General features: G+C 67.3%; 4 protein-coding genes across 8 annotated transcripts; 1 reads left to right on the top strand and 3 right to left on the bottom strand.

The window, feature by feature from the left end:
• Positions 1-666: 666 nt before the first annotated feature.
• On the bottom strand, positions 667-4,001 carry TRIM54 (tripartite motif containing 54). Of its 2 annotated transcripts, none has more exons than XM_038176468.2 (10): positions 3,708-4,001; positions 3,355-3,527; positions 2,914-3,100; positions 2,738-2,833; positions 2,169-2,402; positions 1,877-1,899; positions 1,638-1,762; positions 1,253-1,354; positions 987-1,025; positions 667-808 (listed from the first exon to the last, which is right to left on the bottom strand). In XM_038176468.2, the coding sequence occupies exons 1-10, from the start codon at positions 3,873-3,875 to the stop codon at positions 798-800; spliced, it is 1,158 nt and encodes a 385-aa protein (XP_038032396.1). In that variant the 5' UTR covers positions 3,876-4,001; the 3' UTR covers positions 667-797. The 2 variants fall into 2 exon arrangements, with proteins under 2 accessions (XP_038032396.1, XP_038032397.1); XM_038176469.2 differs by having other exon boundaries at positions 2,914-3,085; positions 3,708-3,998.
• Positions 4,002-4,851: 850 nt separating this feature from the next.
• On the bottom strand, positions 4,852-6,931 carry DNAJC5G (DnaJ heat shock protein family (Hsp40) member C5 gamma). The gene is made up of 4 exons (XM_038176470.2): positions 6,679-6,931; positions 6,297-6,510; positions 6,060-6,213; positions 4,852-5,565 (listed from the first exon to the last, which is right to left on the bottom strand). Exons 1-4 carry the CDS (start codon positions 6,789-6,791, stop codon positions 5,483-5,485), a joined length of 564 nt encoding a protein of 187 aa, XP_038032398.2. The 5' UTR covers positions 6,792-6,931; the 3' UTR covers positions 4,852-5,482.
• A 565-nt stretch (positions 6,932-7,496) lies between these two features.
• LOC119716391 (uridine-cytidine kinase-like 1) lies at positions 7,497-18,983 on the bottom strand. 3 transcript variants are annotated; one of them, XM_038176464.2, is made up of 14 exons: positions 18,655-18,976; positions 18,466-18,572; positions 18,205-18,375; positions 17,726-17,797; positions 17,257-17,446; positions 17,116-17,177; positions 16,649-16,665; positions 15,813-15,911; positions 8,954-9,047; positions 8,792-8,854; positions 8,263-8,385; positions 8,083-8,190; positions 7,853-8,009; positions 7,497-7,747 (listed from the first exon to the last, which is right to left on the bottom strand). In XM_038176464.2, the coding sequence occupies exons 1-14, from the start codon at positions 18,938-18,940 to the stop codon at positions 7,674-7,676; spliced, it is 1,623 nt and encodes a 540-aa protein (XP_038032392.2). In that variant the 5' UTR covers positions 18,941-18,976; the 3' UTR covers positions 7,497-7,673. The 3 variants fall into 3 exon arrangements, 2 of the variants coding, with proteins under 2 accessions (XP_038032392.2, XP_038032393.2); XM_038176465.2 differs by having other exon boundaries at positions 17,257-17,454; positions 18,655-18,974; XR_011808655.1 differs by lacking the exon at positions 16,649-16,665 and having other exon boundaries at positions 18,655-18,983.
• A 2,205-nt stretch (positions 18,984-21,188) lies between these two features.
• SLC30A3 (solute carrier family 30 member 3) lies at positions 21,189-24,845 on the top strand. Of its 2 annotated transcripts, XM_038176466.2 has the most exons (7): positions 21,191-22,326; positions 22,445-22,591; positions 22,662-22,815; positions 23,208-23,412; positions 23,549-23,654; positions 23,935-24,069; positions 24,145-24,426. In XM_038176466.2, the coding sequence occupies exons 1-7, from the start codon at positions 21,522-21,524 to the stop codon at positions 24,288-24,290; spliced, it is 1,698 nt and encodes a 565-aa protein (XP_038032394.2). In that variant the 5' UTR covers positions 21,191-21,521; the 3' UTR covers positions 24,291-24,426. The 2 variants fall into 2 exon arrangements, with proteins under 2 accessions (XP_071892807.1, XP_038032394.2); XM_072036706.1 differs by having other exon boundaries at positions 21,189-22,326; positions 23,208-23,654; positions 24,145-24,845.
• Positions 24,846-24,892: the final 47 nt, after the last annotated feature.

Genomic DNA, 24,892 nt, shown 5'->3' on the forward strand with positions numbered 1-24,892 from the left:
GGGGTCCCAGCCCGCACTGCCCACCAGCCGGGCTCCCACTGCGGTGCATCCAGCGCTGTCCCCAGGCAGGTGCAGGGGGGGTGATGGCCGGAGGTGTCCCTGTGGCATCCCACCCCCAGGGACCAGATCGGCCCCACGAGGAGCCCCTGTCCCTGTGCATCATCTGTTGCACCAGCCGTGACGTGGGGCTGGGTGACGCAGCCCAGTGCTGTCACAGCCCCCCCGGGCAGCCCCTGGCAGCTGGGGGGGGGGGCTCAGGCCCCGACCCGGCGCTAATTGCGGTGCTGCCGGCCGGCTGTGTGTTCAGCCAGCTCATCCCAGCTCTGTTTGTTCAGTGCACCCAGGGGACGGTGCTGCGAGACGGCGTCCGCCCCAGCGGGGTGGGGGGGGCTGCGTGGGCAGCTCAGTGGGGGGGGTCCTCGTCCCCAGGCATGGGTCTGCAGGCAGAGCCAAGCCCTGCATGCAGTGGGGCTGGGTAGGGGCAAAACCCCTGGCTGCAGCCCACCCCCACGCTGCCACAGTTGTGCTGCGCTGGGGCTCCCGGGGGCACAGTCCTTCATGGGGGGGTCCCACGCACCACTCGGGGTGGTGAGGCTGGCACAGAGCTGTGTGGGGCTGACAACCCTGGCACCCACCGCAGCCCCACAGACGGCACTGCAGACAGGATCCTCGTACACAGTTTAATGATGGATGGGGCAGCTCCAGCAGTGGGGACGTGCAGCAGTAGGGCTGTGGCTCACCAAGCAGCGCCAGGGGCAGGGATGAGCTCGGTGCTGGAGCTGCCCTGTGGCACCAGCTCAGTGCTGACCTGTGCAGGAGAACAGCCGCTGTACCTGGAAAGGTGTGGACCACCCAACACCCCCACCCCCCCAGCCCTGTCCCTGTTCCCATCTGTGCTCAGGAGGTGCCTCCTCTGCCCCACAGCACCCCGCAGCTTGTCCCTGTCCCCTGCTCCACACTGGCCTTGGTCCCGGGGAGGGTCTCACCATGTGGAGAGCTTGCTGGCTTCTGCCTCGGCCCCACATCTGTAGAGGGAAGGCGGGTGACAAGCTGGAGGCAGGGACACCCTGGCACCCCGCAGGTCCTGCTCAGGCCACGTCTCAGCCAGACGGGCACCACGGTGTCCTCAGCATGGCACAGAGCCCCTGCATGGCCAGGGCAGCCCCCTCGGGCCTCACTGCCCTGCAGCCCCAGGGCCAAGCACAGCCTGGCACAGCACAGCCTGGCACAGCCTGGCACAGAGAGAACTCACCCTCAGCAGCCTCGGGTGCCTCCAGGCTGTCCAGCCGGTCCTCATCCGCCGCAGCCTCGCTGCCCTCCATGGGGCCGTCCCCCTCCTCCTCTCCCAGTGGCTCTGAGGGGCAGGGGCACACCTCAGCCTGGGACCCTCCCTCCCCATGGTGTGAGCAGCACCGGGACACCGCGCTGGTGCAATGGGGGCAGCCTGGCCCTCATGCAGGATGCAGCAGCCCACACATCGGGGGGGTGCAGAGGGCAGTGCCTGAGGGCCACACATCCCCATGTGTGTACAGGAGGGGACACCCCCACAGAGGGCTCCAGCTGCCAAGGAGCAGGGCTCTGCCCAGGACAGTCCCATGCATGCCTCCCCCAGGCTGTGCTTGTCCCGCTGCTGTCACCTGTCTGGAACTCGATGGTCCTCAGCATCTCTGCCACATAGTCCACATTGATGGAGAAGTGGTCCATGTTCTCGTAGCCAGGCTCTGGGCGGCTGCTCATCGACACCTTGGACATGTCTGTGATCCTGCAGGGCAGACAGATGCCCTCGGGAGCTGCCAGGCTCCAGCAGCCACAGCCCCCTGCCCGGCCACTGCTCCATCCCCTCAGCCCCCAGCCCTGTGCCCCCAGCCCCACTCACTTCTTCAGGAGCTCCTTGGAGTGCTGTGGAGGAAAGCAGGGGGCCATCAGTGCCATTGGAGCAATGGCACCAGGGACCCTGGGAAGCAGGTGCCACCCCCTCCAGCCCCCAGGTTCTTTCAGGTGACTGCAGCACCCTCAGCACAGCTGTGAGAGGCAGCCCCAGCCCCGCAGAGGATCCTGGCCCCATGGCTCCACCACCCAGCCCAGGGACAGCCCCAACCCCCTCGTGAGTCCTGGACCTGGCCCCCTGGCACAGCCCAACACCCCAGGGGCCCCTTTCCCCCGCGGACCTGCAGATACACTGCCATCTGGGGCTCCTCCATGGCCTGGATGGCTGTCTCCACCAGCTTGGAGGAAGCCTCCAGGTGGTCGCCGTACTGGCGGATGAGGCCCCGCACACGCTGCACTTTCTCCTCCTGCTCCCGCGCGATGCTCTGCAGCAGCTCCTTCTTCCTCTCCTCCAGGATGCTGTACAGCGAGTCGAAGCGCAGCCCCAGGTGCTGTTTCTGCCGCCGACCGTTCTCCTGCAGGACTGCCAGGCTCAGGGGGCTGCCCTGCTCCTGCCTCGTCCCCATCCCCAGGGCTGTGTGGGGAACCCGGGAACATCCCCTGGTTCCTTGGGCCCTCTGCCTTGGGGAGTCCCAGGGTGACTTGCAGGTGCTGCTGCTCATCAGGGAATTCCCCCCCTCCCCCCCCAGACCGTGCCCCCAGCACAGGCATGCTGCTGCCCTGGGGCATCCTGGTGGGGCTGGGAGTAAGGGACGGAGCTGGGCAGAGCCCAGAGCACGGGGCTGGTGTGTGTGTAAGGGGAGCACATGCGAGGGGCAGAGCCCCCAGGCTGTGCCAGCCCCGGCCCCACCTCAATGGTCCGGCAGATCTCCTCCATCTGGGTGATGATGGCCTGGATGCGGTCGTTCCCCGCCACCAGCATGGCAATGCCATCGCTGAGCTCGCTCTGGGGTGAGACTGGCATGAGGGCCAGCGCGGGAGGCAGCACCTGGGCCCCCGCCAGGGCCACCTGGCCACCAGAGCTACCTTCTGGCGCTGGTAGACCGCGGGCAGCGGCGCAACCTCGCAGTCCTTGTGCGCCCCGAAGACCTTGCAGAGGGAGCAGGTGGGCGCCTCGCAGCGCAGGCAGTAGATGTTGATCCGCTCGTCCTCGTGCTCCTCGCACATCAGGTGCTGCTCCGCCTTGGCGTGCAGGGGCCTGCGGGAGGGGCCGCTGCCCACCGGGCCCCCACGGGCACCTCTGCCCCACTGCCCCCAGCCCCACACGGCACCGTCCTGCCCCCAGCCCTGTGCCCGCCTGCAGAACCCCCCACCCCCCCCCGGGCTGCCTCTCACCCACGAGGCTCGCTCCCCCCGTGGCTCCGCAGTGTCCCGCGTGGGCTCCCCCCACAGCCCCTCTGCCCTCCCGGTGCCCCCCCCCTCCCACCCGGGGGCCGCCCCCACCCCCGCGGGTTCCCCGTGCCGCACCTGGCCGACTCCTGCTTGTAGATGTCGATGATGTTCTCCACCAGCAGGTTCCGCTGCAGCCCGTACACCCCGTGCCGGTCCAGCACCACCTCGTGGCGGCACGACGGGCACCGGAACCGGCCGCCCGACGGCACCGCGCTGGAGCCCCGCGACTGCCACAGCGGGTTGGAGGCCTGCGGGCGGGGGGGTCACGGCCCCGCTCCGGACGCCGGGAGCCCCGCGGGGAGGCCCGGCCCGGGCACGGCGCCCCCCGGCCCCGGCAGGACCCCCCCCGGCCCCCCCACCCCGGCCCCGTCCGAGCCCCCCCCCGGCCCGGTCCCGGCCGCGCCGCACCCCGCGGCCCCCGGCGGCACCTGGAAGACGTCGTTGGCGCACTTGCGGCACAGGTTGTGCTGGCAGGGCAGGATGACCACGGGCTTGGTGAACATCTCCAGGCAGATGGGGCAGATGAGCTGCTTCTCCAGGCTCTCCATGCTCCGCGCCTCCGCCAGCAGCGGCTTCAGCCCCACCGCGAAGTTCATCGCCGCGGTCCCGGCCCGGCCCTGCCCGGCCCGGCTCGGTTCGGCTCCGCGCCCCTCGGCCCCGCCGCCCGCTCTGCCCCGGCCCGGCCCCGCCGCCGCTGCGGCCCCGCTGAGCCCCGCGCTAATTTTAGCCGCCCCCGCCCCGCCGGGGCCGCCGCAGCTGTCGGCGGCGTCGGGTGACACTGAGTCACGGCCGGCGCCGGGCCCCGCGCCCCCCGCCCCGACACCGGGCTCCGCCGCGGGGGGCGCGCCCGGGGCGCCCCCGGCCCCGTCCCGCCGCCCCCGGGCAGGGTCTCGGCGCTGCGCCCCCCTGGCGGCTCGGTGCCCCCGGGAGCGGGGCGGCGGGGAAGCCGCTGCCGGAGCCCCCCGCCCCGTGGGACCCCCCGCAGGAAGGGGGCTGGGGCCTGCGCTGCAGAGCACGATGCTGCCCGGTGCCAGGCCCTGCCGGGGGGGGGGCAAGCGGAGCTGAGCTGGGGTCGCCCAGGCCCCACAGGCCCGAGCACCAGGGTGGCAGCGCGCCCAGCAAGGCTGGTGCCAGGAGCAGCCCGGCCACTCTGCTATATTTAGGGGGTGAGGCAGGGCCCACGCGGCTGCAGGTGGGGGCTGCAGGCTGTGAGGCTGGGGGCTCCCCGGGCCCCCCGTCCCTCTCCCATCCTCGGCAAAGCCGCCGGTCCCCAGAGCCAGGGCATGGCCGGGCACCCAGCCACCTGCCTGCGTGGGGCACGGGGCTGCAGGGCAGGAAAAGCACAGCTCCGCGGGAGCCAGCTGCCACAGGCAGCCCCGGGCAGGTGACAGGAGAGACTGAGTCACCCTGGCAAGAGCAGCGCTCCAGCAGTGTTTGGGACAGGACGTGCTACCCTACGCCCCTCCCAGCCCACCCCCCCCCGGGACCCAGTGCTCTCCCCAGCACAGGGCAGAGGTGCACCCTGCCAGCACTCAGGCTGCCCCGATGAAACACCACGCAAACACGCTCACATTATGTCATCCTTTCAAGTCCTTTAGTAGTGCCCATAAAATCTATTAAAACCCAAGGAAAGTGCCTGTACGGGGCCCAGCCCTGCAGGGAGCCTGCTAGCAGCAGGAGTGGGGTGCAGCCAGCGCCCCGGAGCCATGGCAGGGCAGAGAGGAAGGGGGTACAGCCGGCAGCACCCCAACCCCACGAGCAGCATTTGGCACCCAGCACCCATCAGAAGGGTCCCCGTGAGGGCAGGTAGTGGGCTGAGCCCAGCCCCAGAGGTTACAGTGCTAACGGTCTCGGACACAGCTACTTCTTGTAGGGTCGAGCCTGGCCCTAAGAGGTCTCCATGTGTGACTTCTTGGGCAGGCTGCTGGGAACACCGCAGCAGATGAGGCACTGCGGATGGGGTGCAGCAGCGAGGGCTCTGTCGCCTCTGTCACCAGTGCTGGGAGACAGGGGCATTGCCCTGGCGCTCAAGCAAGGGCAGAAGAACCTCCGCAGTGATGCTGGCCAATTTAACCTGAGATTCTAGCCACCTTGAGGCTGGAGAGCTGCCCTAGGTGGCGTGACTGGGGTCCTGGAAAGTGACAGTCCCAAAGTAGGATCCCTGTCCGGAGTCCTGGGGGAGCCGGCAGGATGGAGGCCGGCCTCACGCCTCGGTCTTGGTGCTGACAGACGGCAGGGGCTGCGCACCAGCAGGTGGGGGCTGCGCCACAACCGGGACCTGTGGATCTGGAAGATGAGAGCTGCAGATCAGTGGCACAGCCCTGTCCCATGGCGCTGGGGAATGGGTACTCCGGACACCGCGGTGCCCTCGAAAAGTCTCCCACAGACCAAAGCTTACAAAGCCCCAGGCAGTTCATAACCACAACCGCTCCTGCAATCCCCACGGAACCCCGCAGGGTGACCCGGGGCAGCCCCTGCTGGCAGCGGCACAGCCAATGCCCCGAGAACAAGGCCAGGCTGGGGCACAGCTGCTGCCCCCAGCTCCCTGCCCAGCTGGGCAAGGGCCCTGCAGAGCCCGCAGGGGCCTCAGGGGGCCCTTGCCCAGAGGAAAGCAAGGAGGGAGCTGCCCCACGAGCCGTGCGGTGCCCCTGCCCACCGTCACCAGGTCCGCACGGGAAGCCCCACAAACGGCCGCTAACGGCAGAGCTGCTGAGCCCAGCCCAGCCTGGGGGCAGCGCTCCGTGCCCCCGGTGACACGGGACCCCCTCTGCCCGACTCACCGCTGTCCTCCGCGCCCATCTGCGCCTCCAGGTCCTTGGGGTCGACGTACTTGTAGGAGTCGTCCTCCTTGGGCGGGCAGCAGGTCCCGCAGCAGAAGAAGCAGCAGCAGCAGCAGCAGCAGCAGGTGAGCGCGCCGCAGCAGAGGGCCAGGGCCTGCGGGGGGGGACACGGGGCGGCCGTGAGACCCGGGGGGGGGCCGGGAGGCGTCGCAGCGTGCGGCACAGCCCCGGGCTCACCTGGAACCACCACTTGGACATGAGGAAGTAGTGGCGCACCGCATCGTCCCCGAACTGCTCGGCCACGTAGAGCCCCAGGGAGCCGTACTGGTCGTAGAGCCGCCGCTTGTCCTGGTCGCTGAGCGTGGCGTGGGCGCTGTTGATCTCCTTGAAGCGCTCGGCGGCCGCGGGGTCGTCGGGGTTCTTGTCGGGGTGGTAGCGCAGCGCCAGCCTCCTGCGGGGCGGCCGCGCTGGGACGGGGGAACCGGCCCCGACCCCCCGGCCCTGACCCCCCGGCCCCGACCCCCCGGCCCCGGCCCCTGCCCCGGCCCCGACCGAGCCCCCCCGCCCGGCACCGTCCCCGCCGCCGGTCCGCCCGCCCTTCCCCGCCCCCGCCCCGTACCGGTAGGCCTTCTTGATGTCCTCGGGGGAGCTGCCCTTCTCCAGCCCCAGCACCCGGTACAGGCTCTCCCCGACCCGCGACAGCTTCCGCTGAGCCCGCCCCGGCTCCGCCATCGCGGCTCCGCGCCGGGCCCGGCGGGCACCGACCCGGGGGGGGCTCCGACCCGGGGGGGGGGGCTCCGACCGCGGGGCTGCGACCCGGGGCTCGTCCCGCCCGGTAACGGCCGCTTCCGCCCCGCCACCGCCCTGCGCAGGCGCGGCCCGGCCCCGGGAGCCGCCCGGTGGCCCCGCCACCCCCCCCCCGTGCCGCCCCCCCCGCCCTGGTCCCGCCCCGGTCCCGGTCCCGTCCCCGTCCCCTGCCCGCGGCGCGAGGCACGGGCGGTGGCGGCCGCGCTGCTCCTTTATTTCGGTACAAAACGAAGGCGGCCAGGCACAGGGGGGGCGGCAGCGGGGGGGGGGGGGGGGGCAGGCCTCCAGCCCCGGGGCTGCCGCAGCGGCCGGCCGGGAGCCCCCCCCCCGCCCCCCAAACCGGGGAAAAAACCTGAGCAAGGAGCGGGGCAGCGGCGGGGCTGCGTGGTCCCGGGGGGGGTTGGGCCCCCGCCGCCCGCGGGGCTGGAATGCAAAGGGGGAGCGGTGGGGTCCCAACCCCCCCCCCCAGGGGCCGGGACCCCCCTGCCCCCAGCCCCCAGGCAGGGCGGCAGCGGAGTGTGGGGGAGCCGGGGGCTCCGCGGGAGCCCCCCATCCCTGATGGTTTTCAAGTAGCTGTGCGGCCCGCGGGGGGAGCCAGGCGGGCGGCTGCTCACAATAAATACAAATAAATACAGGGTCCAGCGACGCAGCCTGCCCACGCGCAGCGAGGTCCCTGCAGGACCAGGCCCCCGACCCCTGCCTCTGGCGTGGCAGCTGGGGGCCGGGGCCGGCCGGCAGCAGAGGAGAGCCCCAGCTGCAGGGGGGCAGGGGCTGGGGGGGCTGCACCCCTCCCGGGGGCCGCCCAGCTCAGCAGTCCATGGCTTCGCTCTCACAGCAGGCAGGAGGGGCGTCGGTGCCGAAGTACCGGTCCCCGAAGTTACCTGAAGGAGATGGGGACAGAGCGAGGTGAGGGCAGGGCCCCGCGGCACTGCCAGGGGCTGCAGGGTAGGGGGCTGCCCCCATGGCCAGCACCACCCCCCCCTCACCGATGCCCGGGATGATGTGGAACTCCTCATTGATCCTCTTGTCCACGGCGGTGGTGATGATGCGGACGCGAGGAAAGGCGTAAGCCACCGAGTGCACCCCCATCTCAGCCATCAGCAGCGACAGCAGGAAGATCCTGTCCTCCTGCACGTCGTGGTCCTGCGGCACAGAGCCGTGAGAGCCCGGCCAGGGGTGGGCTGCGCGCCCTCAGCCCCGCTGCCCGGCCCCTCACCAGCAGCACGCGCACTGCCATCATGGCCGCGGCCCCCGTGGACACGGTGCTGTCCATGAGGATGACGTAGTCCTCGCTGATCTCCTTGGGCAGGCGCAGGTAGTGGAGCTGAGGGGACAGAGCTGCGGTCACCGGGCACGGCCCTGCCGGGGCTCGGTGCTGGGGCTGTGGGGTGCTCACCTCGGGCTCCCCGGTGTCGTGGTTGGTCTGGATCAGGATCTTGCCCAGGCGGATGTCCTTGCAGACGGCGGTCAGGGCCTGCTCCATGGTCTCCCCGGCTCTCAGTATGGACACGCCGGTGATCTGGGACGAGGCAGGGGGTCGCTGCCTTCAGTTGTGCAGAGAGCAGCAGCTCCGGCTGCTCCCACGCATCCTTCCCAGGGTGGGGGGCAGGACTCGGCCCCTCTCTGCCCAGCAGACCCCACAGAGCAGCTCACACCCACGTTCTCTACCCCCGTCCTGCCTGCCCTTGCCCAGCTCTGCCGTGCCGCCGTGGCCCCAGCTCAGGGCCCAGACGCTCTCCAGAGGCTCTGCAGTTCCCGTGGAGCCCGACGGTGCTTGGGCACACACCGTGGGACGGGGACAGGCTGCCCGGGCAGCCCTGCAGCACGGCACCAGGCTGGGGGCAGCGGGATTTCCCAGTCAGCCCCCACCAGGCACAGGGCAGCTGCGTGCCCACAGGGAGGAGAGGGCCAGGACAACATCTCACCCGCTGCCTGTGGAATCGCTTCCCTTCGTACGTCGTCCCCTGGGGCGTCTCCACCGTAACCGACTGCAGAAAGGGGAGGTGAGCAGAGCGTGGGCAAAGCTGGCCCCTGGGGGCCCCCAGCACGTAACGGGACAGGGCTGCAGGCAAGGGGTGCTGGCGTACCTTCAGCGGCAGGAAGGAGAGGGCGTGCTCGATCAACAGCCTCATCAGGCGCTTGGAGTAGAAGATGAATTCGTCCCTGGTCGTGTCCTTGTTCCTGCAGGAGGACAGGCACTGAGCGGATTCCCTGCTCCCCCCTGCAGCCAGCGAGGGAAGGAAGGGACAAGGACGGAGCAGCCAGCGGCCTTTGAGGCTCACCAGCCCCCAGCTTAGACCATGCCATGAGGAGACCTCCCCAGGGGCTGTTCAAGTTGCAGAGCGCTCAGGCACCGTTCCCACCCCCTCCTAACCCCCCAGCACAGAGCAGCTTCTCCAGGTGCTGCTCTGGGCAGTGACAAGCAGCCGCAGCCTTGCCAGGAGAGCTGGGACACAGCGGGTGGAAGCGAGCGCTGCCCAGCCCGCCGGGATGAGGCAGGCGTCTCGGCACAACCCGTAGCACAGCAGGAGGATCGCTGGCACGCGGCAGGGGCAGAGCTGGACCCCAAGCCCTGGCGAGGTGTTGGGGGCACAGACAGCACCCCCAGCTGCAGCCCGGCTGGCGTTAGCAGCTGCCAGGGCAGACGGGACCACCAGGCCCAGCCAGGGGGACCCCAGAAGGACAGCAGCAGGAGCACTGCCTCCGTGCTGTTCTGGCCAAGGACACGGGAGGACACCTCCAAAAGCCTTGGCTGCAGAAAGGAAGCCTGTTTGGGTCAGCTGCAATTCAAAGACCCTCAGACTGCAGCCCCGCAGGAAGAGGGGAAAATAAGAGAAGGGTGACTCCAAGTCCCTAAACAGAAAGCGAATGGGCACCAAGGAGCCTGCGGCCTTGCTGTCACACAGGTGAGGAAGGTTTGGAGAGCCAAGTCCTGGGGCTCCTCCCTTGCCAGGAGAAACACGTCCATTGCAGCAGACAATCACCTCCACGTGAAATTAGATTCAGCCAGCTATAAACAGCGTTCAGAGCTGTTGAGTTGTTACTGAAACAAGCAGATAACCTCAAAAACAATTCCAAGCAAACCAGCTCCGTTTCTGAGAGATCCACCATGATCTAGAAACGACAAGGGTGACAGGAGCCAAAGGGGAGCTGCGGAGGTCTGGGCACCCTCCCCTTCCAGGTGGATGTCAACAGGACCACGGCACCCAGAGCCCTGTGCCAGAGGCTTGATCGGGAGGTCAGAGACCGGGCTCTGCCAGTGCCAAGCAGTAGGAGGGGCAGGGAGAAGAACACCAGAAGTGCTCAGCACCACACCTCCAGCGGGCTGGAACTGCGCCGGTCCCTGCCTTTGGTGTGTCAGGGCAGCGGGCACACAGGGCAGGGGAGCGTCAGCCCTGGAAGATGAAGGAAGGTCAAACAATGTCTCGGTTGAGAACACAGCCTAGAGCACGGACGGAAGCAGCAACACGTTTCAGGGCTTGCCAAAGCCACAGGGTATTGTCTAGAAAGGACTGCACAGCCCAGGAGCGTTCAGTTCCCCTGGAGGGTGGACACGAAGCCTGCAGCTGATCAAGCAGAGAGCACAAAGTGCTGGCGATGCTGCCCAGGCTGCTCAGGGACAAGGGGAGACAGCTCGGAGGTAGCTGCACGGTGGGCTAGCTGGATTAGAGAAGGAAATAAAGCAGCAACAAGAGAGAGGGGATTATTTAGCATCAAGTCAGCCTGGAGCAGCCCTGCATCATGGCCCAGGGCAGGAACAATGCGGGTGCCCAAGAGGTGCACGTGGAGGTGCAGCATTAATTGCTCTCTGCACCACCTCTACCTGCTGCAAGGCTGGAGACCGAGGACTTGCTGTGCTGGCAGCAGCTATGAACGAGGAGCAGAGAGGACGGAGGGTGCAGCACAAGGCCAGCAGCACTACCACACTGCTGGGCTGGTAGCACAGGGGCAGAGGCAGCGTTTTGCAGCAGTCCCAGGGTAGTGCTCAGGGTGTAACACGAGCACTGCTGCCACTGACCACGGCTCAGCAGGCGCCAGCTCCTGGGGCACCTGTGTGGGCAGGGGACCGGCCAGGAGCAGCCGAGCTACCTGACACCATCAATGGGCAGCAGCTTCTGACGCGCTCACACTTCTCCGGTTACCCACCCAGAGACCAGCGACTGCCCGGAACCAGGCAAGCCCCGAAACGTGTGTCAACACCGCATCACCACCCTGAAGTGTTGTGCAAGAAATCAAGTAAAACAAAGGAAGAAAGAATGCAAAACAAAGAATAAAAACACAAGAGGACTGCGCATTTACAGATCTCCCCTTCTCCATCCAGAGGAGGAAAGCCAACTGACTCTATTGTACACACGCTAATCCCCTGCCAGAGGGGAAAAGGGACGGCTTTTCTCACCGAGAGCACCTTGCCTGTCAGCACACAGGTGCGGGACAGCCGAACTCACGTGGCACATAAGCACTTCCAGCACACACAGCACAATGACACAGGCGTGTGCGCACTTTGCTCTAACCCTGGGGCAGGGCTGCCCCCGCCCCACCTCTCAGAGGGCGGCTGTCAGACAAAGCTGTTCCCAGAGCACCTCCAGTCACAGAACGGTTTGGGCTGGAAGGGACATCAAAGCCCCCCTGTTCCAACCCCCTGCCACGGGCAGGATGCCACCCACCAGATCAGGGTGCCCAGGGCCTCACCCAGCCTGGTCTCAAACACCTCCAGGGATGGGGCACCCACAGCTTCCCTGGGCAGAAGTGCCCAGAGACCTTCCTAAGTGCCTAGTGCCTGAAGGAAAAGCAAGCACAGCAAGAGGCCAGTTACCAGGAACACAAGATTTACTACAGGTTTGAAATGTGCCCATAAAGATTCCTCTGATGTCCTTTAAATCCCGTGCAGGCTGTGGCTGCTTTGACACAAGCATCAATAATGGGCTGTACCCCAAGTGTCATTCTAACAGAGAATCATCAAGAACAAGCTTCTGGCTCAACAACAATCAAAAGGGAGACTGACAGCACGCACTGTGGTTAAGGAGCTGCTGAAATTGGTTTTCTCTTCCGTGACCTGCGTCTAAAACAACACAACCTGCACATACCCACGGTGTTTCTTTATAATGTAAGGAACAAAGGAGTCTTAAGAGATATTTACCAGTTACCAGATGGAAGGGGTGGAATTGGCAACGGCCCATAAGAGGCAGAAGGATATTGGGTATTTTTGTTCTGTATTTTAGGACATCATCTGCCACTTCTCACATCACACCGCAAGGATGACAGACAGTCCACCAACGGGAGCTGCACACAAGGATGAGCAGCTGCTACTACCAGGAGAGATTTCTGCAGTGAGATTTCTCCCTGGGTGCCTTGCACCCGAGAGCTCGCACTGACCAGAACAGGGCACCAACGGGGATGCTTCCAACAGGCCCTGGGACACCAGGAGAGTCCCAGGAGAAGGGAGAAAACGGGCGCTGATCTGGAGAAAGACGGTGGCTGTTGGCAGCTCCTCAGAGGGGGCGGTCTGCACGCACCCCCCCGTGGGTGTGCTTCAACTGCACGCTCGCCCACCGGGTTCCTGGAGCCTGAGCACCGCCCGGGCTCACAGCACAGCCCTGCCTCCGCGGGGCTGCCTCTCGTGGCCAGCTGCCCCCAGAACCCCCCGCACCACGTCCATTCACCCCTTGGGCAGCCCCAAGGGGTCCCTGACCTGCAGAAGTGCCAGGGAACAGATGCTGCAAGCAGCTCCTCTGTGCCACCAGCGCTCTGGTTCCTCCAGCTCTGCCTGGAGCCGCTGCGCAGCATTCCTGGAGGGGACACGGCCTGCCCTGCTCCAGACCTGTGTGAGGTTACGGGGAGGCACAGCACAAAGCCACACGCTTGGGTCCCCAGGAACCCAGAGCACCGGCAGGTTTCAGCGCGGTGCCTGAAGCGCCCTTCTCCAGCGCTGCAGCTGCCCTGGGGGCAGGGCCACGCTTTGCTCTGCCCCACACCGCAGCGCCTGCAGCCACACATTCCCAGGGCAGCTCCGACACGGGACAGCGCGTCCTGCCAGGGCACAAAGTCCAGGAGCTGGAGCTAGAGCAAACTTCCAGCGAGCAGCGGGTGACCCACGCCCCTGAGCCCGCGCTGCCAGCGCACGCCCTGGAGCCTCTCCAGGCGTGACGTGGATACCAAGAGGCAAACAAGGGGAGGGGAACTCAGGTCTGTGGCAGAGACAGCCCGAGGTGCCGCGGGGCAGAGGGACGTGCACACTGCTGGTCCCATGGCACCGCCTGCCGACAGCCACGGCCCAGACCCAGCACCAGCAGGATGCCCCAGGCGTCCCCGCAGCTCCGGGTCCGAGCTGTGCTGCACGGAACAGACCTGCTCAGCCAACACACACCGGGACACGGCTGGGCAGACTGACCAGTAACGCTGTGAGGAAACACCCCCAGAAGCCACTGGTTTCAGTAAAAAGGATCCCCGCACCCTTCCTCCTGCAGTACGTGAACGGTAGCAGAAGTTTTGTGGAGGCTCTCGCAGCTGCTGGGACCCATTCAGACCACGAGGAGTCCTGACACACGGCATGAAATGCTCCTGTTGCCTCCGGAGATCTGGCCCTGATACAGAAGCATCTTGTAAGCTGGAAGATGACCTTATTACAGTGTCCACCCTCAGCCTGAACACAAATAAAACTACCCCGCTATGCTACATATAGGACAATTTCTCAGTCTCCGCCTCTGCACAATGATTGCCCTGGAAACTCCTTCTCCCCAGGATGCCAAGCCTGAATTTGCCATGCCTGCACTCAGCGAGATGCTCATCTGCTGCCACAGGGCAGTCTTCCAGGAGGGCACACAGAGACAGAAGGCTGAAGTGCAGGGGAGCCCCCAGTGTTGAACAACAGGGAAACGATGTTGGCCAGCAGCAGCCTGGCAAGCTGAGACCAGCAGGCTGTCTCCAGGGGAACTACACCGGGAAAGGCAGAATGGAAAAAGGGAGGCTGGAGGGAAAAGCTGGCTGACAGCTCCCTGGTGCGTGCCCAGGCACCAGCTCCAGTGAGCCAAGAGGCTCCGAAATGCGGTGCTGCTGGGAGCGCTGGCGCTCCAAGGGCCAGTGCTGTGGCACCGCAGCCCCCAAAGCCAGACCAAAGGTGAGCAGTCGGATTTGCCAAGGCACAGGAACCTCACGCACAGAGGTGTGAGCGCCCTGGAGGAGGGCAGACCGCCTGGTGAGCACACGATGCAGCAGAGGCCCAGCAAGCCCCAGCGGGCAGGGAGCAGTGCAGGGAGCAATGCCACTGGGGCAGGGCAAAGCGCGGGGGTCCCAAGGGAGGGCAAACAGCCCTCAACCATTAACGATTCCACATCACACCAGAGTTACGCAGCAGCAATAGCATGCTCACCTACAGGCACCAATACAGGCTGCACAGCTACCTCTGACTACGGGAGCTTGTAACCAGAATTCCTCAAGTGAAACAGTTCTTAACAGCAGCACCACTTCGGTTCTACTTGCTTTCTTGTGGGCTGCAGCAGGATTTGAGGGGGTGGCTGACAGGCCAAGTCAACACCCCTCCCAAGTGTGGTATTTTTCATTTTACCATCTGGAAGAGGCAAAGTCCGCCTCCCCTGCCAATCACCCCAGCAGCTCGGGAAGCCCGGCGCTGTCAGGGCAACTTGAGCTCAGTGGTGCTGCTGCGCTGCAGCCACTGCGTGCAGGGGCCAATCCCTTCCTCCCCAGGGCAGCTGAACAAACTCTTAAGTCTAAGCAGATTATGGTTATTAGATGCTTGCGGCACACAGGCAGAACCGCCCCAGACAACAGCCTGTTCCCAGCAAGGCCAAGGGAAGGCAGCCTCAGGAAGGAAGAGGCAGCAACAGCCACAGATGGACTCGAGGCGTGCCCAGGGCAGCGTTCCATCTGAACACCGACTGCTCAGAGCCTGGCACCTGCAGGCTGCTAACGGGCTGGCCAGGCTCACGTCTGAGAGCAGCACACATCACTGCAATGCTGTCGGCTCTTGCAAAAGAGCAAGTAAAAGATCTGTGCCAAAGCCTGTACGCAGGAAGGCTAGAGACAAAGACCTGCATTATTCTCTTCCTGCAGAACCCCAGCATAAAGGGAAACTGTTCGTTTGCAAGCAAACAGTCTGCCTCTGGAGGTGCTGTTCCCCCAGGATCTCACTGTGACCTTCACCTACCATTGAGAGCACAGACAGCGGATGAGCTAGAGCAATCGGCTCAGGACACAAAGAGGCTGCTACCAGAGCGCTGCAGGAAGGAGATGCTGGAGGGACAAGGCAGAACCTGCTCCACGGTTCCCTTAGCTGGGGCTGAACTCAGAACTACTCAAGTCCACAGCCCAGGGACGAGGCACTTGGGCTTCAGACGGTGACAGGAATACATGCAGGAGCTTGTAGCTCCTGCAGCAGCAGTAACACGGTCCCACACCGCTCTGCTCTAGACTCTACAATAATGTTACTGTCACCTAGAAAAAACAAAAGCATCTGCGGGGAATGAAAAGATTGAGTGAGTGACAAAGTCACAGAAGCAGCACCTGGGCCCCTTCCATTAACTGGCTATAAAAGCAAATGCCTTGAGAGACAGGCAGCAACAGCAGCTCGCCCCACGTCCCGAGCTCCCAGGGCTGTACTGCAGGTAGGAAAGTGCTACCCAGCCCCCTCTCATGGAATCACAGAGGTTGGAAAAGGCCTCCAAGATCATCCGGCCCAAACGTCCTCTCATCACAAGAAAAACAGGCCTGTGGCTTGGAGGTCACACCAGGGCAGACAAAGTCTGTCACCAAAAACTCGTCTGTCAGCTGGAAGCAGCCCTGTTCAGCAGTTCTGCTCCAAGAAAACACCTGCATCTGAAGACCTGAGGGCAGGGGATCGGAACACTCAGACCAGGCTTTATAGTGTGATCCTAAAGAATGGTCCTGCTGGGAGGAACACAAATGAAATCCCCAGAGGAGGCTGGGACTTACCTGATGATGGTGTGCATGCCCCGCACCTGCGGCGTGTTCTCCAGGACACTTAATGTCTTTGGCAGGGGCTGCCCTTGGTGGGCAGAGGCCAGAGTTGCCCTGCAACAAGAAAGCAGCGATCAGAGCTGCACAACTCACGCACACAGAGCTGCCATGCAGGAAAGCTCCTCCCAGACACCCAGCCACACTGCCTGGACACCAGAAAGGGCTTGGTCTTTGTGCCCTGATCCCACGGAGAGCCCCATGTCTAGTGCCAGATACACAATCCCAAACCAGCACCACCGCGTAAAAATGAGGAAAAAGCCTCCCCCAGCCACAAAGCCAGCTGCCAGATTGCTCCCATACACGCAAGCTTCTGCCAGCACCCAGGCAGTAGGAGAAGCAGCTCTGCAAGAGCAAGACCTTGCCAGGTTCCCCAGGACAGGGCTGTCACATCAATGAAGCGAGAGGACTGTGCTGCTGTGGCTGCCTACATCACATCCTAGAGACTGTCCAGGGCACCGCTCCCATAGAATGGGGCAGCCTCCAACATTCAGGGCAAGAGCTGTGCTCCGGAGAGGGCCAGGAGCAGTGCAGGGAGCCAGTCACACAAACCAAGCGTGGTTGACGTAGGACAGGCTGTGTAGGAGCCTGCAGCCAGAGCAAGCCAGCTCCAAACAAGCTGCACGCACGGCAGCCACCTCTGAGGCTGAGGAAGAGCAGCTACGCTCAGACATCCCGGCAGAACCTCAGCCGGGAGGGACAGAGAAGAGGCAGCAGACACAGAACAGGCGCTGGCAGCCATTCACCCCCAGCCTGGAACCGGCCGCTCCCAGCCAGCAGGGTCCCCGACGTACCTGACAGTGATCTCACGCTGGGTGGCACAGCAGAGTGGTTCAGCACAGCAAAAGGGGAAAGAAAGGACGTCCGGTCACTGCAACAGCCAGGCACAGCCCCCGGCAGCCCCAGCCCAGCTCCCACCCCTTCTCCTGGGGCTGGGTTCAGAACCCCACTGGGTACATGCGGGAGACAAGGCTGGAGTGTTGGGTGATGCCAGGGACAAGAGAGGTGGCAATGGGTGAAATCAGGAGCAGCCAGTTGGGACCAGGGGTACGGCAGGAGAGTGAGGCCAGAGCGTGAGTGCTGCGCCTGTCCCATCTCCATGTCCCAGCCCCCCTCTGCAGCTCAGTCTGCCCTGAGCCGTGTAAAGAGGCGACTTTGGGACCCACAGAGCACAGGGCTGTGGCAGCCCCACCCTCCCTCCTGTATGCAGTCTCTCTTTTCCTCCTCCAGGCTCTCAGCACTCGATCAGTCTCCCCCTCACCTTCTCCAGCTGGCTGTGCACGTGCTGCACAATGAGGTCCAGGGCCACAAAGTTCTCCCCACCTGGCAGGAGAACGGAGAAGAGGGGTCAGGACACCAACCCAGCCCTGCGGCCAGCTCTAGCCAACGTGGCGCATCTCACCCCTGGGCACCACGATGTCCGCAACCTGCACGGTCGGCTCGATGTACTGCTCGAAGGCCGGCTTCACAAACTTGTTGTATTGCTTGATGACACCCACGATGTCGCGCCCCCGTTCCATGATGTCGCGCTGCAGGCGCCGCACCAGCCGGATGTCAGAGTCCGTGTCCACAAACACCTTCATGTCCAGGAGCTGGAAAACTGGGAGGAGTGAACACCCCCTCGGCACCCCCCACGTGCTCCCCCTTGCACAGCCTGGCCAGCTGTGTCCCCCCTCGCAGCAGCAGCGCCCAGCGCTGCCTCCCCAGCACCTCCAGCACAGAGGGGCTGTGCCGGCAAGCAGTGGGTGACCCCTCCCTGGAGAGCCCCCCGGAGCCCAGCACCGTGCCCACCCCCCGTGCAGCACCCTGCTGCATGCCTGCCCCTGTGCTGCGCCCTGCAGCGGGAGGCCAGCCGCATCAGGCAGCAATACCTTCAGCAGCTCCTTGTTTGCAAAAGCCAGGATGCCTTCGAAGACGATGACGTTTGCCCCGTACACGGTTTTCTAGGGAGAAACAGGCGTTACAGTCACCCTGCCCCCCTCACACATTGCACCAGCCAATGCTCAGCATGGACAGCACATCAACCCAGACCCGCACCGGGTGCTCACTGCCCGAGCTGTCCTACATCCCCCAACCCCTGAGGACCGTTATCATCACCCCTAGTCCTTGCTGCAGAAGCCCCAACCTCTGCCTGATCCCTCTCCTAGCTCCTGTCCTGCCCACACTTACACTGAGGGCTCTCCCCACGGTGCTCCCTGGTCCCATGCCCACCCCAGCATCTCCACGCTCCCCCTCGGCCCCCATCCACACCCCATGGAGCAACACCCCCCCTGTGCCTGCTGTCCCCAGCTGATCCCTCCCCGTGCCCCCAGCTGCCCCATACACCCCTGGTTGTGCCCACGGCACCCACCCACTCGCGGCGCCGGCTGTGCGTGGTGAAGTCGTACACGGGCACCTTCACGCTCTTGCCCTTCTTGAGCTTGCGGAGGACGCTGACGAGCAGCTCGAAGTCGAAGGCATCGGGGTGGTCGAAGTTGTAGTCGCTGCGGGCCGCCAGCGCCTGCTGCCCCTCGTCCAGCACCTGCGGGCACCGGCACCACTCAGCACCGCGCTGTGCCATGCTGTGCCGTGTCACACCGTGCTGTGCCGTGTCACACCGTGCCGCGCTCACCTTGTAGAAGGAGTCCATGGAGAGCAGCACGACCCAGGGCACGTCCAGCGCCTCGATGATCCGCGTCGCCACCGTCGTCTTGCCCGAGGCGCTGCCGCCGCACAGCCCTGGGGGGAGCGGGCACCGTGAGCGCGGCCCCGGCCCCCACCCGCCCCCCTCCCTCCCCCCCGGCCCGGCCCCGCGGCCCACCGATGACGAAGGCCTCGTCCACGGGCGCGCCGGTCTCGCTGTACCATGGCGGCCGCCCGGCGGTGTAGATGGTTCTCTTGCTGGTGCGCAGCAGCGGCGGCTCCGGCTTGCACTGGCTGGCGGTCCGGCGGCGCGGCGGGGGCGCCGACAGCGGCAGGCGGCTGAGCAGCGAGCCCAGCGGCACGGGGCCGGGGCCGGGGCCGGGGCCGGGGCCGGGGCCGGGGCCGCGCTCAGGCCCCGCCGCGCCCCACGCCCCGCGCCGCTCCTCAGCGCCCGCCGCCGCCATCTGCCCGCCGCGGGGGCTGCCGGGACGGGGCGGGGCGGGGCGGGCACGCGGCTCCCGGCGGCCCCCGCGCCCCGGCCCCGCCCCGCCCCGGCCCCGCCCCTCCCGGCCCGGCCGCCGGCGGCGGCGGCTCCCGTGGGCCCGGGGCCTCTGGGCCTGGCCCTGGGCAGCGCTGAGCAGAGCCCGGCTCCGGCCTCTCCGCACCTCCCTGCGGGTACTGACGGCCATGGGGGAGCTCCCCCGGAGCCTCCTCTGCTCCAGGCCCAGCAGCCCCAGCTCTCGCAGCCTCTCCTCACAGCACGGGGGCTCTGGGCCTGGGGTCCCAGGACCCCCCAGGACCCCCCAGGGCTCCCCAGCAGAGGGGCAGGATCCCCCCTCGGCTGTCCCAGCACCACCAGGACACCTCCAGCCCTCTCTGCCCTTTGCTGGCTCCCCCTCACTGCGGTGCCCACCGGGACCCCAGGTCCTTCTGTGCCCGGCTGCTTCCAAGCTGGGTGCCCCCGGCCTGTCCCGGTGCTGGGCTCATTCCTCCCCAGGGGCCAGGCCTTGCAGCTCTCCTTGTGGAGCTGCAGCAGGTCCCTGCCAGCCCCGCTCTCCAACACGTCCAGGTCTCTCTGTAGCAGCACAGCCCCTGGTTTATCAGCCCCTCCTGAGTTTGGTCATCTGCAGACCAAGGGGATGCTGCTGCATCATGCGGATTGCTAATGAAGATGCTCAACAAGACTGGACCTAGCACTGACCCCCCAGTTATCCATCTTGTTACTGGCCTCAAACTGGACTTTGTGCCGCTGATCACCACCCTCTGGCCCAGGCTGTTCAGGCAATTTTCACCCCACCTCACTGTCTGTACATGCAGCCCATACTGCCCAGCTTCACTATGAGAATCTCCTGGGAGATGGCAGCAAAGGCCTTACCAAAACCCAGGAGGACAGCACCTGCTGCTCCCTGCCCTATCCATCAGACCGGTCATTTTGCCATAGAAGCTCGCCAGGTTGGCCTGGCATGACTTCCCCTTGACAAACCCATGCTGACTGCTCCCGGCAATCAGCTTCTCCTTTACTTGCCTGGAAATAATTCCCAGGATCAGCTGCTTCATCCCTTTCCCAGGGATGGAGATGAGGCTTACTCCCCCCGCACCCAAACAGCCCCCTTACGGGAACGGCTCCCACGCCCCTCGCAGCCCCCCCGTGCCCAGCAGCCCCCCCGTGCAGAGCGCTCCCCGCACCCCAGCCCCGTTCCCGAGCAGCCCCCGGAGGAGTGAACCAGCGCTCCCCGCGCTCCCACGGGCAGCCGGTGCCGAGCCCCGGGCGGCGCGGGGGTGCCGGGTGCGGGCGGAGGCAGGGTCGGGGCTCCCCGCCGCCCCCCCCGCAGGTGTCCCGGTGCCCCGGGCGTCCCCAGACTTTGGTAACTCCAAGGGGGGCGCGCGTTCACGGCCGGCTGGCGGCCCCCGTGCCGCGGGAACCTGCGAGCACACGGCCCCCGCCAGCAGCCGCTCCCGACGCGAGCCCTGCGGGGCTGTCCCGGCCCCGGCCCCGTTCCCAGCTCCGCGGCTCCGGGGCGGGAGCGAGCGCGGGGCCCCCCCGGAGGCTCGGCGCGCGCCGAGGGAGGGGCGGGGCGGGGGCGGGGCCTGGCGGCGGCTCCATTCGGACCGGCCGAGCTCAGGGGGCGGGGCCTCATCAAGGGGGCGGGGCCTCTCCGGGGGGCGGGGCCTGTGCCGTCCCGGCGCGCTGCCCGCGGTGCTGCCCGCGCCCCGCCATGGAGCCCCCGGCCCCGTCCGGCAGCGAGAGCGCCCGCCTGGTCAGCCCGCGAGGCGGCCGCACCGACGGCAGCCTGCGCCTCAAGAGGTACCGCCGGCACCCCGGCACCGGCACCTCCATCACCCCCGGCACCGGTACCCCCGGCACCGGTACCCCCATCACCGGTGTCCCCATCACCGGTGCCCCCATTACCGGCGCCCCCGCCGCTGCCGACGCCTCCGGCACCCCCGGTACCCCAGCCCGCAATGCCGCCGGCACCGGCGCCCCCGGCACCCCCGGCACAGCCGCCCCCTCCGCCCCCCGCTAGCGCCACCTCCCAGTGCCCCCGATACCCCCGGTACCCCCGGCACCCCCGGCTCCACCGCCCCCGCACCCCACCCGCATCACCCTCCGCATCCGCAGCCCTCGATCCCCCGACACCCGCTCCCCCCTCACCCCGGGCACCTCCGTCATCCCCCGCATCTCCATCACCCCCGGCGCCCCGAGCCCCCGGCTTCCCCGGCACCGTAGCCCCCGACCCCGGCTCCCCCCGACGTTGCCACCCCCCGCGCTCCCGGGATCCGCAAGCCCCCGGCCCGTCCGGCGCCCCCCGCCCCCGCGCCCTCATCCATCTGGCTGTCACCGGCACCTCCGCAGCCCCCGGCCGGCCCCCAGCCAGCACCGGCATCGCCGCCCAGCCCGCGGCGGCGTCCTCAGCCCCTCAGACCTGCACGCGTCGCCTTCCCGGTGCCGTCGCCTCCTTCCAACCGGAACCGTCCCCCCCCACCTGTGCGCCATCCCCGCGGGTGTCCAGCCGACACCGGCGCCCGGCTGCCACCCCCGCCCCGATGCTCGTCCGTCCATCGTCCCCCGTACCTGCACCCGCGCCCCGTCCCCCCTCTGCCCTCACGGGTACCCCGCGCATCAGCGCTTTGAGCCCTGTCCCCGGCACCCCGTGCACCCCCCGCCCCGCACCGACGCCCGCCCGTCCGTCACGGCCCTGCACCGGCAGCGACACCTCGAGCCCCCCAGCCCCGGCCCCGGGATGGAAGCGCTGTCTCCCGCACCCGCCGCCGCCCCCGTCCAGCCTTCCCCCGGCCCGACGCGGGCAGCCCCGGCCGTGCGGGGACGGGGCGGGGGCGGACCGGCCCCCGGGCACCATCCGGTCCCGCCGGCAGCCCCGCGCCGCCCTCCGCCGAGGTGCTCGAGTGCCCCGTGCCCTCCCGGAGCCCCCGTCCTTCCTCCCGGTTTCTCGGCGCGTTCGTGCACGGAGCCCCGGGGCGAGGGCGCAGCCCCCGGGGTCCGCCTCCGCCGGCTTCGCTACCGGCTGCGGCGGGGCCGGCCCCGAGACCGGGCACCGGAGGGACGCGTGCCCCGCAAGGGACGGGGGCGCCGGGAGCCCCCTCCCGGGCACGGCTCTGACCCCCTTCCCCCCCAGGCTGTTCGCAGGCTCCCGGGACGCCCCGGCACCGCTGCGCCCCGGGGAGGGCGGGCAGGACGCGGCCCCGGAGCCGGGGGGGGCCCCGCAGTGCCCCTGCAGCCCGGCTCCCCCCGGCCCCGGCCCCAGCCCCGGCCCGGAGAGGCTCCAGGCCCGGCGGCAGCTGAGCATCGCCTGCACCGTGTGCTGCGTCTTCATGGTTGGAGAGGTGATAGGTAATGGGGGGACGGGGCCGGGACGGGGCTGGGACGGGGCTGGGATGGGGCCGGGATGGGGCTGGGATGGGACCGGGACACCCCCCGGGCCCCAGCCACCAGCTGTGCCGTCCCGCAGGCGGGTACCTGGCGCACAGCCTGGCCATCATGACGGACGCAGCCCACCTGCTGACGGACGTGGGCAGCATGTCCGTGAGCCTCTTCTCGCTTTGGGTCTCCGCCCGCCCGCCCACCAAGACCATGAGTTTTGGCTGGCACCGCTCAGGTGAGGCGGGGGGCTCAGCACTGGGGGAGCCCCGTGGCTGGGGCAGGCACTGATGGCCCCCACCCCGCAGAGACGCTGGGTGCGCTGGCCTCCGTCCTCTCCATCTGGGTTGTCACCGGGGCCCTCGTCTACCTGGCGGCTGCACGCATCATCAGCAACGACTACGAGATCGAGGCACGAGCCATGCTGGCCACGTCTGCCAGCGCCGTGGGTGTCAACCTGGTGTATGTCCCACGCAGCCTCATCCCTGCCTCCTCTGTCCCCACACAGCCCTGGCCTGAGCCCTGCCCCATGCGTGCACCTGGTGTCCCAAACCCCCAGCCCCAGCCCCCCCTTCGGTCCCTCGGTCCCTCTCCCCAGTGCTGCCTCCTCCTACTCCCTGACCCCGCTCCCCACCCCACATACATCCCCTGCCCCCCCCCCCAGCAGCATTTCCCCTCAGCCCTGCCCTCGTGCCCCAGTCCCAAATCTCCCAAATCCCCGTCCTGCCCTGAACCCCTGTACAGTGGCTGTGCTGTCCCTGCTGAGCCCTGGCTGTGCTCTCTCCCCCACCCCGGTAGGGTCAGCGGGGCCTCTCGCTCCCTGCCCAGCCCTGAGCCTGCTCTGCTCCCCGCAGCATGGCATACATCCTGCACCAGGCCCCCGCCATCCACGGCCACGGTGTGGGGGGCTATGAGCAGCTGGAGAGCGCGGGGGGCTGCCTGCCCGGCCATGCCCCCCTGCCTGGCAGCACCAGCGTCCGTGCAGCCTTCGTCCACGTGGTGGGCGACCTGCTGCAGAGCATTGGTGTCCTGGTGGCCGCCACCATCATCTACTTCAAGGTGCGTGGTCCCTGCGTGGGCTGGGCTCCTGTCCTCCACCGGGCACTGGGGGGCACTGGGGGGCACTGGGGGGCACTGGGTCCCCACTTGCTGGTGCTTCCTGCCCGCAGCCTCATGCAGCCCCTGCTCTTTGCAGCCCCAGTGCAAGATCGCAGACCCCATCAGTACCCTCTTCTTCTCGGTCTTCGTCCTTGGCTCCACCCTCACTATCCTCAGAGACGTCTTCAGAGTGCTCATGGAAGGTGAGGGGAGGACAGGGAAGGGGGTGCAGGGGCTGCTCAGGGAGCACAGAGCAGCCCACCCCACAGCAACCTCTGCTCCCTACCCAGCCCACCCCCAGCATTTCTGGCCCCTCTGAGCCCCCCCAGACCTTTCTCTGCCACATGGGGAGGCACTGTGCCGCAGCCTGGTCCCAGACTGGGGGTGTCCCCACTCCCAGCTGCCCCCCAGGCCCCAGGACCCCTGACCCCAGCTGGGGAATAGGGCTGGGGCCGGCCTCTCCATGCCTGGCCCCGCTGGCAGGGGCACCGCGGGGCATCGAGTTCGACGCAGTGAAGGAGGTGCTGCTGGCAGTGAGCGGGGTGAGGGGCACCCACGACCTGCACATCTGGGCGCTGACGCTGAGCCACCCCGTGGTGTCCGTGCACGTGGCCGTGGGTGAGTGCCCTGCGCTGGCTCGCACAGCCCCAAGGGCTGGGCTGGGGGCTGATCGTGGGTCCCTGCCACCTCCAGACGCCAGCGCCAACCCCGAGACGGTGCTGCGGGAAGCCACCAGCCAGCTGCAGAGCAAATTCGGCTTCGTGTCGTGTACGGTGCAGGTGGAGCGGTACCAGGAGGAGGCGTTGGGCTGCCCGCACTGCCAGGACCCCCGGGCCTGAGCCCTTTGCCCACTGTGGGATGGGGGCACCGTAGGGCGGGTGCAGTGCCTGGAGTCCTGCCCTGGTGCTGCACCGTGTCCACTTCCATAGACCCCATGGGCCCCAGCCCTGCTCAGCGTGGGGCACAGCACCCGGCCCTTGCAGCACAGCGCTGCGGTGCCCCGGGGAGCCTCCGGTGCTGCTCTGCAATGCCAGGGGCCAAACCCGGCACAGCCCTGGGCACGGGGACCATGCGCCAGGCAGGAGCACTGCCCCAGGCCCAGTGCCCAGGGGCCTGTGCTTGCTGCTGTGTTGGGGGCTCTGTCTGTCCCCTCCCTCCCCGCTGCATCCACGCTGGAGCAAGGGGACGGAGCTCGCCCCGAGCTCTGGGTGCCCTGGTTTTGCTCCCAGCTGTGAGGCCCAGGCGGGGGCTGGGTGCTGCCGTGCCTTGGCCTGACCCATTCCCACCTTTGTGAGTCTGTCTGGTGCACCTGTGGCGTGTCTGTGTCTCATTGTGCAAGGACTCCAGCGGGTGGCTGTGCAGCTCGTGGCCACCAATAAATGTGTCAGAGAGCAGCCGAGGCATCCGCACGGAGGGGAGCGGGGAGGGCTCTGACAGCGCC

This window comes from Anas platyrhynchos, chromosome 3, assembly GCF_047663525.1.
Source record: "Anas platyrhynchos isolate ZD024472 breed Pekin duck chromosome 3, IASCAAS_PekinDuck_T2T, whole genome shotgun sequence".
NCBI classification, from domain to species: Eukaryota; Metazoa; Chordata; class Aves; order Anseriformes; family Anatidae; genus Anas; species Anas platyrhynchos.

Excerpts from the sequence above, each read along its gene's own strand:
- TRIM54 (XM_038176468.2), bottom strand. The coding sequence starts at position 3,875 with ATGAACTTCGCGGTGGGGCTGAAGCCGCTGCTGGCGGAGGCGCGGAGC. Across the intron at positions 2,834-2,913 it reads CGGTCTACCAGCGCCAGAAG|AGCGAGCTCAGCGATGGCAT; the intron begins GTAGCTCTGGTG and ends GTCTCACCCCAG. Across the intron at positions 1,355-1,637 it reads GACCATCGAGTTCCAGACAG|AGCCACTGGGAGAGGAGGAG; the intron begins GTGACAGCAGCG and ends CCTGCCCCTCAG.
- DNAJC5G (XM_038176470.2), bottom strand. The coding sequence starts at position 6,791 with ATGGCGGAGCCGGGGCGGGCTCAGCGGAAGCTGTCGCGGGTCGGGGAG. Across the intron at positions 6,511-6,678 it reads GACATCAAGAAGGCCTACCG|GAGGCTGGCGCTGCGCTACC; the intron begins GTACGGGGCGGG and ends GCCGCCCCGCAG. Across the intron at positions 5,566-6,059 it reads GATGGGCGCGGAGGACAGCG|ATCCACAGGTCCCGGTTGTG; the intron begins GTGAGTCGGGCA and ends CTCATCTTCCAG.
- LOC119716391 (XM_038176464.2), bottom strand. The coding sequence starts at position 18,940 with ATGGCGGCGGCGGGCGCTGAGGAGCGGCGCGGGGCGTGGGGCGCGGCG. Across the intron at positions 18,376-18,465 it reads CCATGGACTCCTTCTACAAG|GTGCTGGACGAGGGGCAGCA; the intron begins GTGAGCGCGGCA and ends CGGTGCCCGCAG. Across the intron at positions 17,447-17,725 it reads CAAACAAGGAGCTGCTGAAG|CTCCTGGACATGAAGGTGTT; the intron begins GTATTGCTGCCT and ends CCAGTTTTCCAG.
- SLC30A3 (XM_072036706.1), top strand. The coding sequence starts at position 21,522 with ATGCTCGTCCGTCCATCGTCCCCCGTACCTGCACCCGCGCCCCGTCCC. Across the intron at positions 22,592-22,661 it reads TTTTGGCTGGCACCGCTCAG|AGACGCTGGGTGCGCTGGCC; the intron begins GTGAGGCGGGGG and ends CCCACCCCGCAG. Across the intron at positions 22,816-23,207 it reads GCCGTGGGTGTCAACCTGGT|CATGGCATACATCCTGCACC; the intron begins GTATGTCCCACG and ends TGCTCCCCGCAG.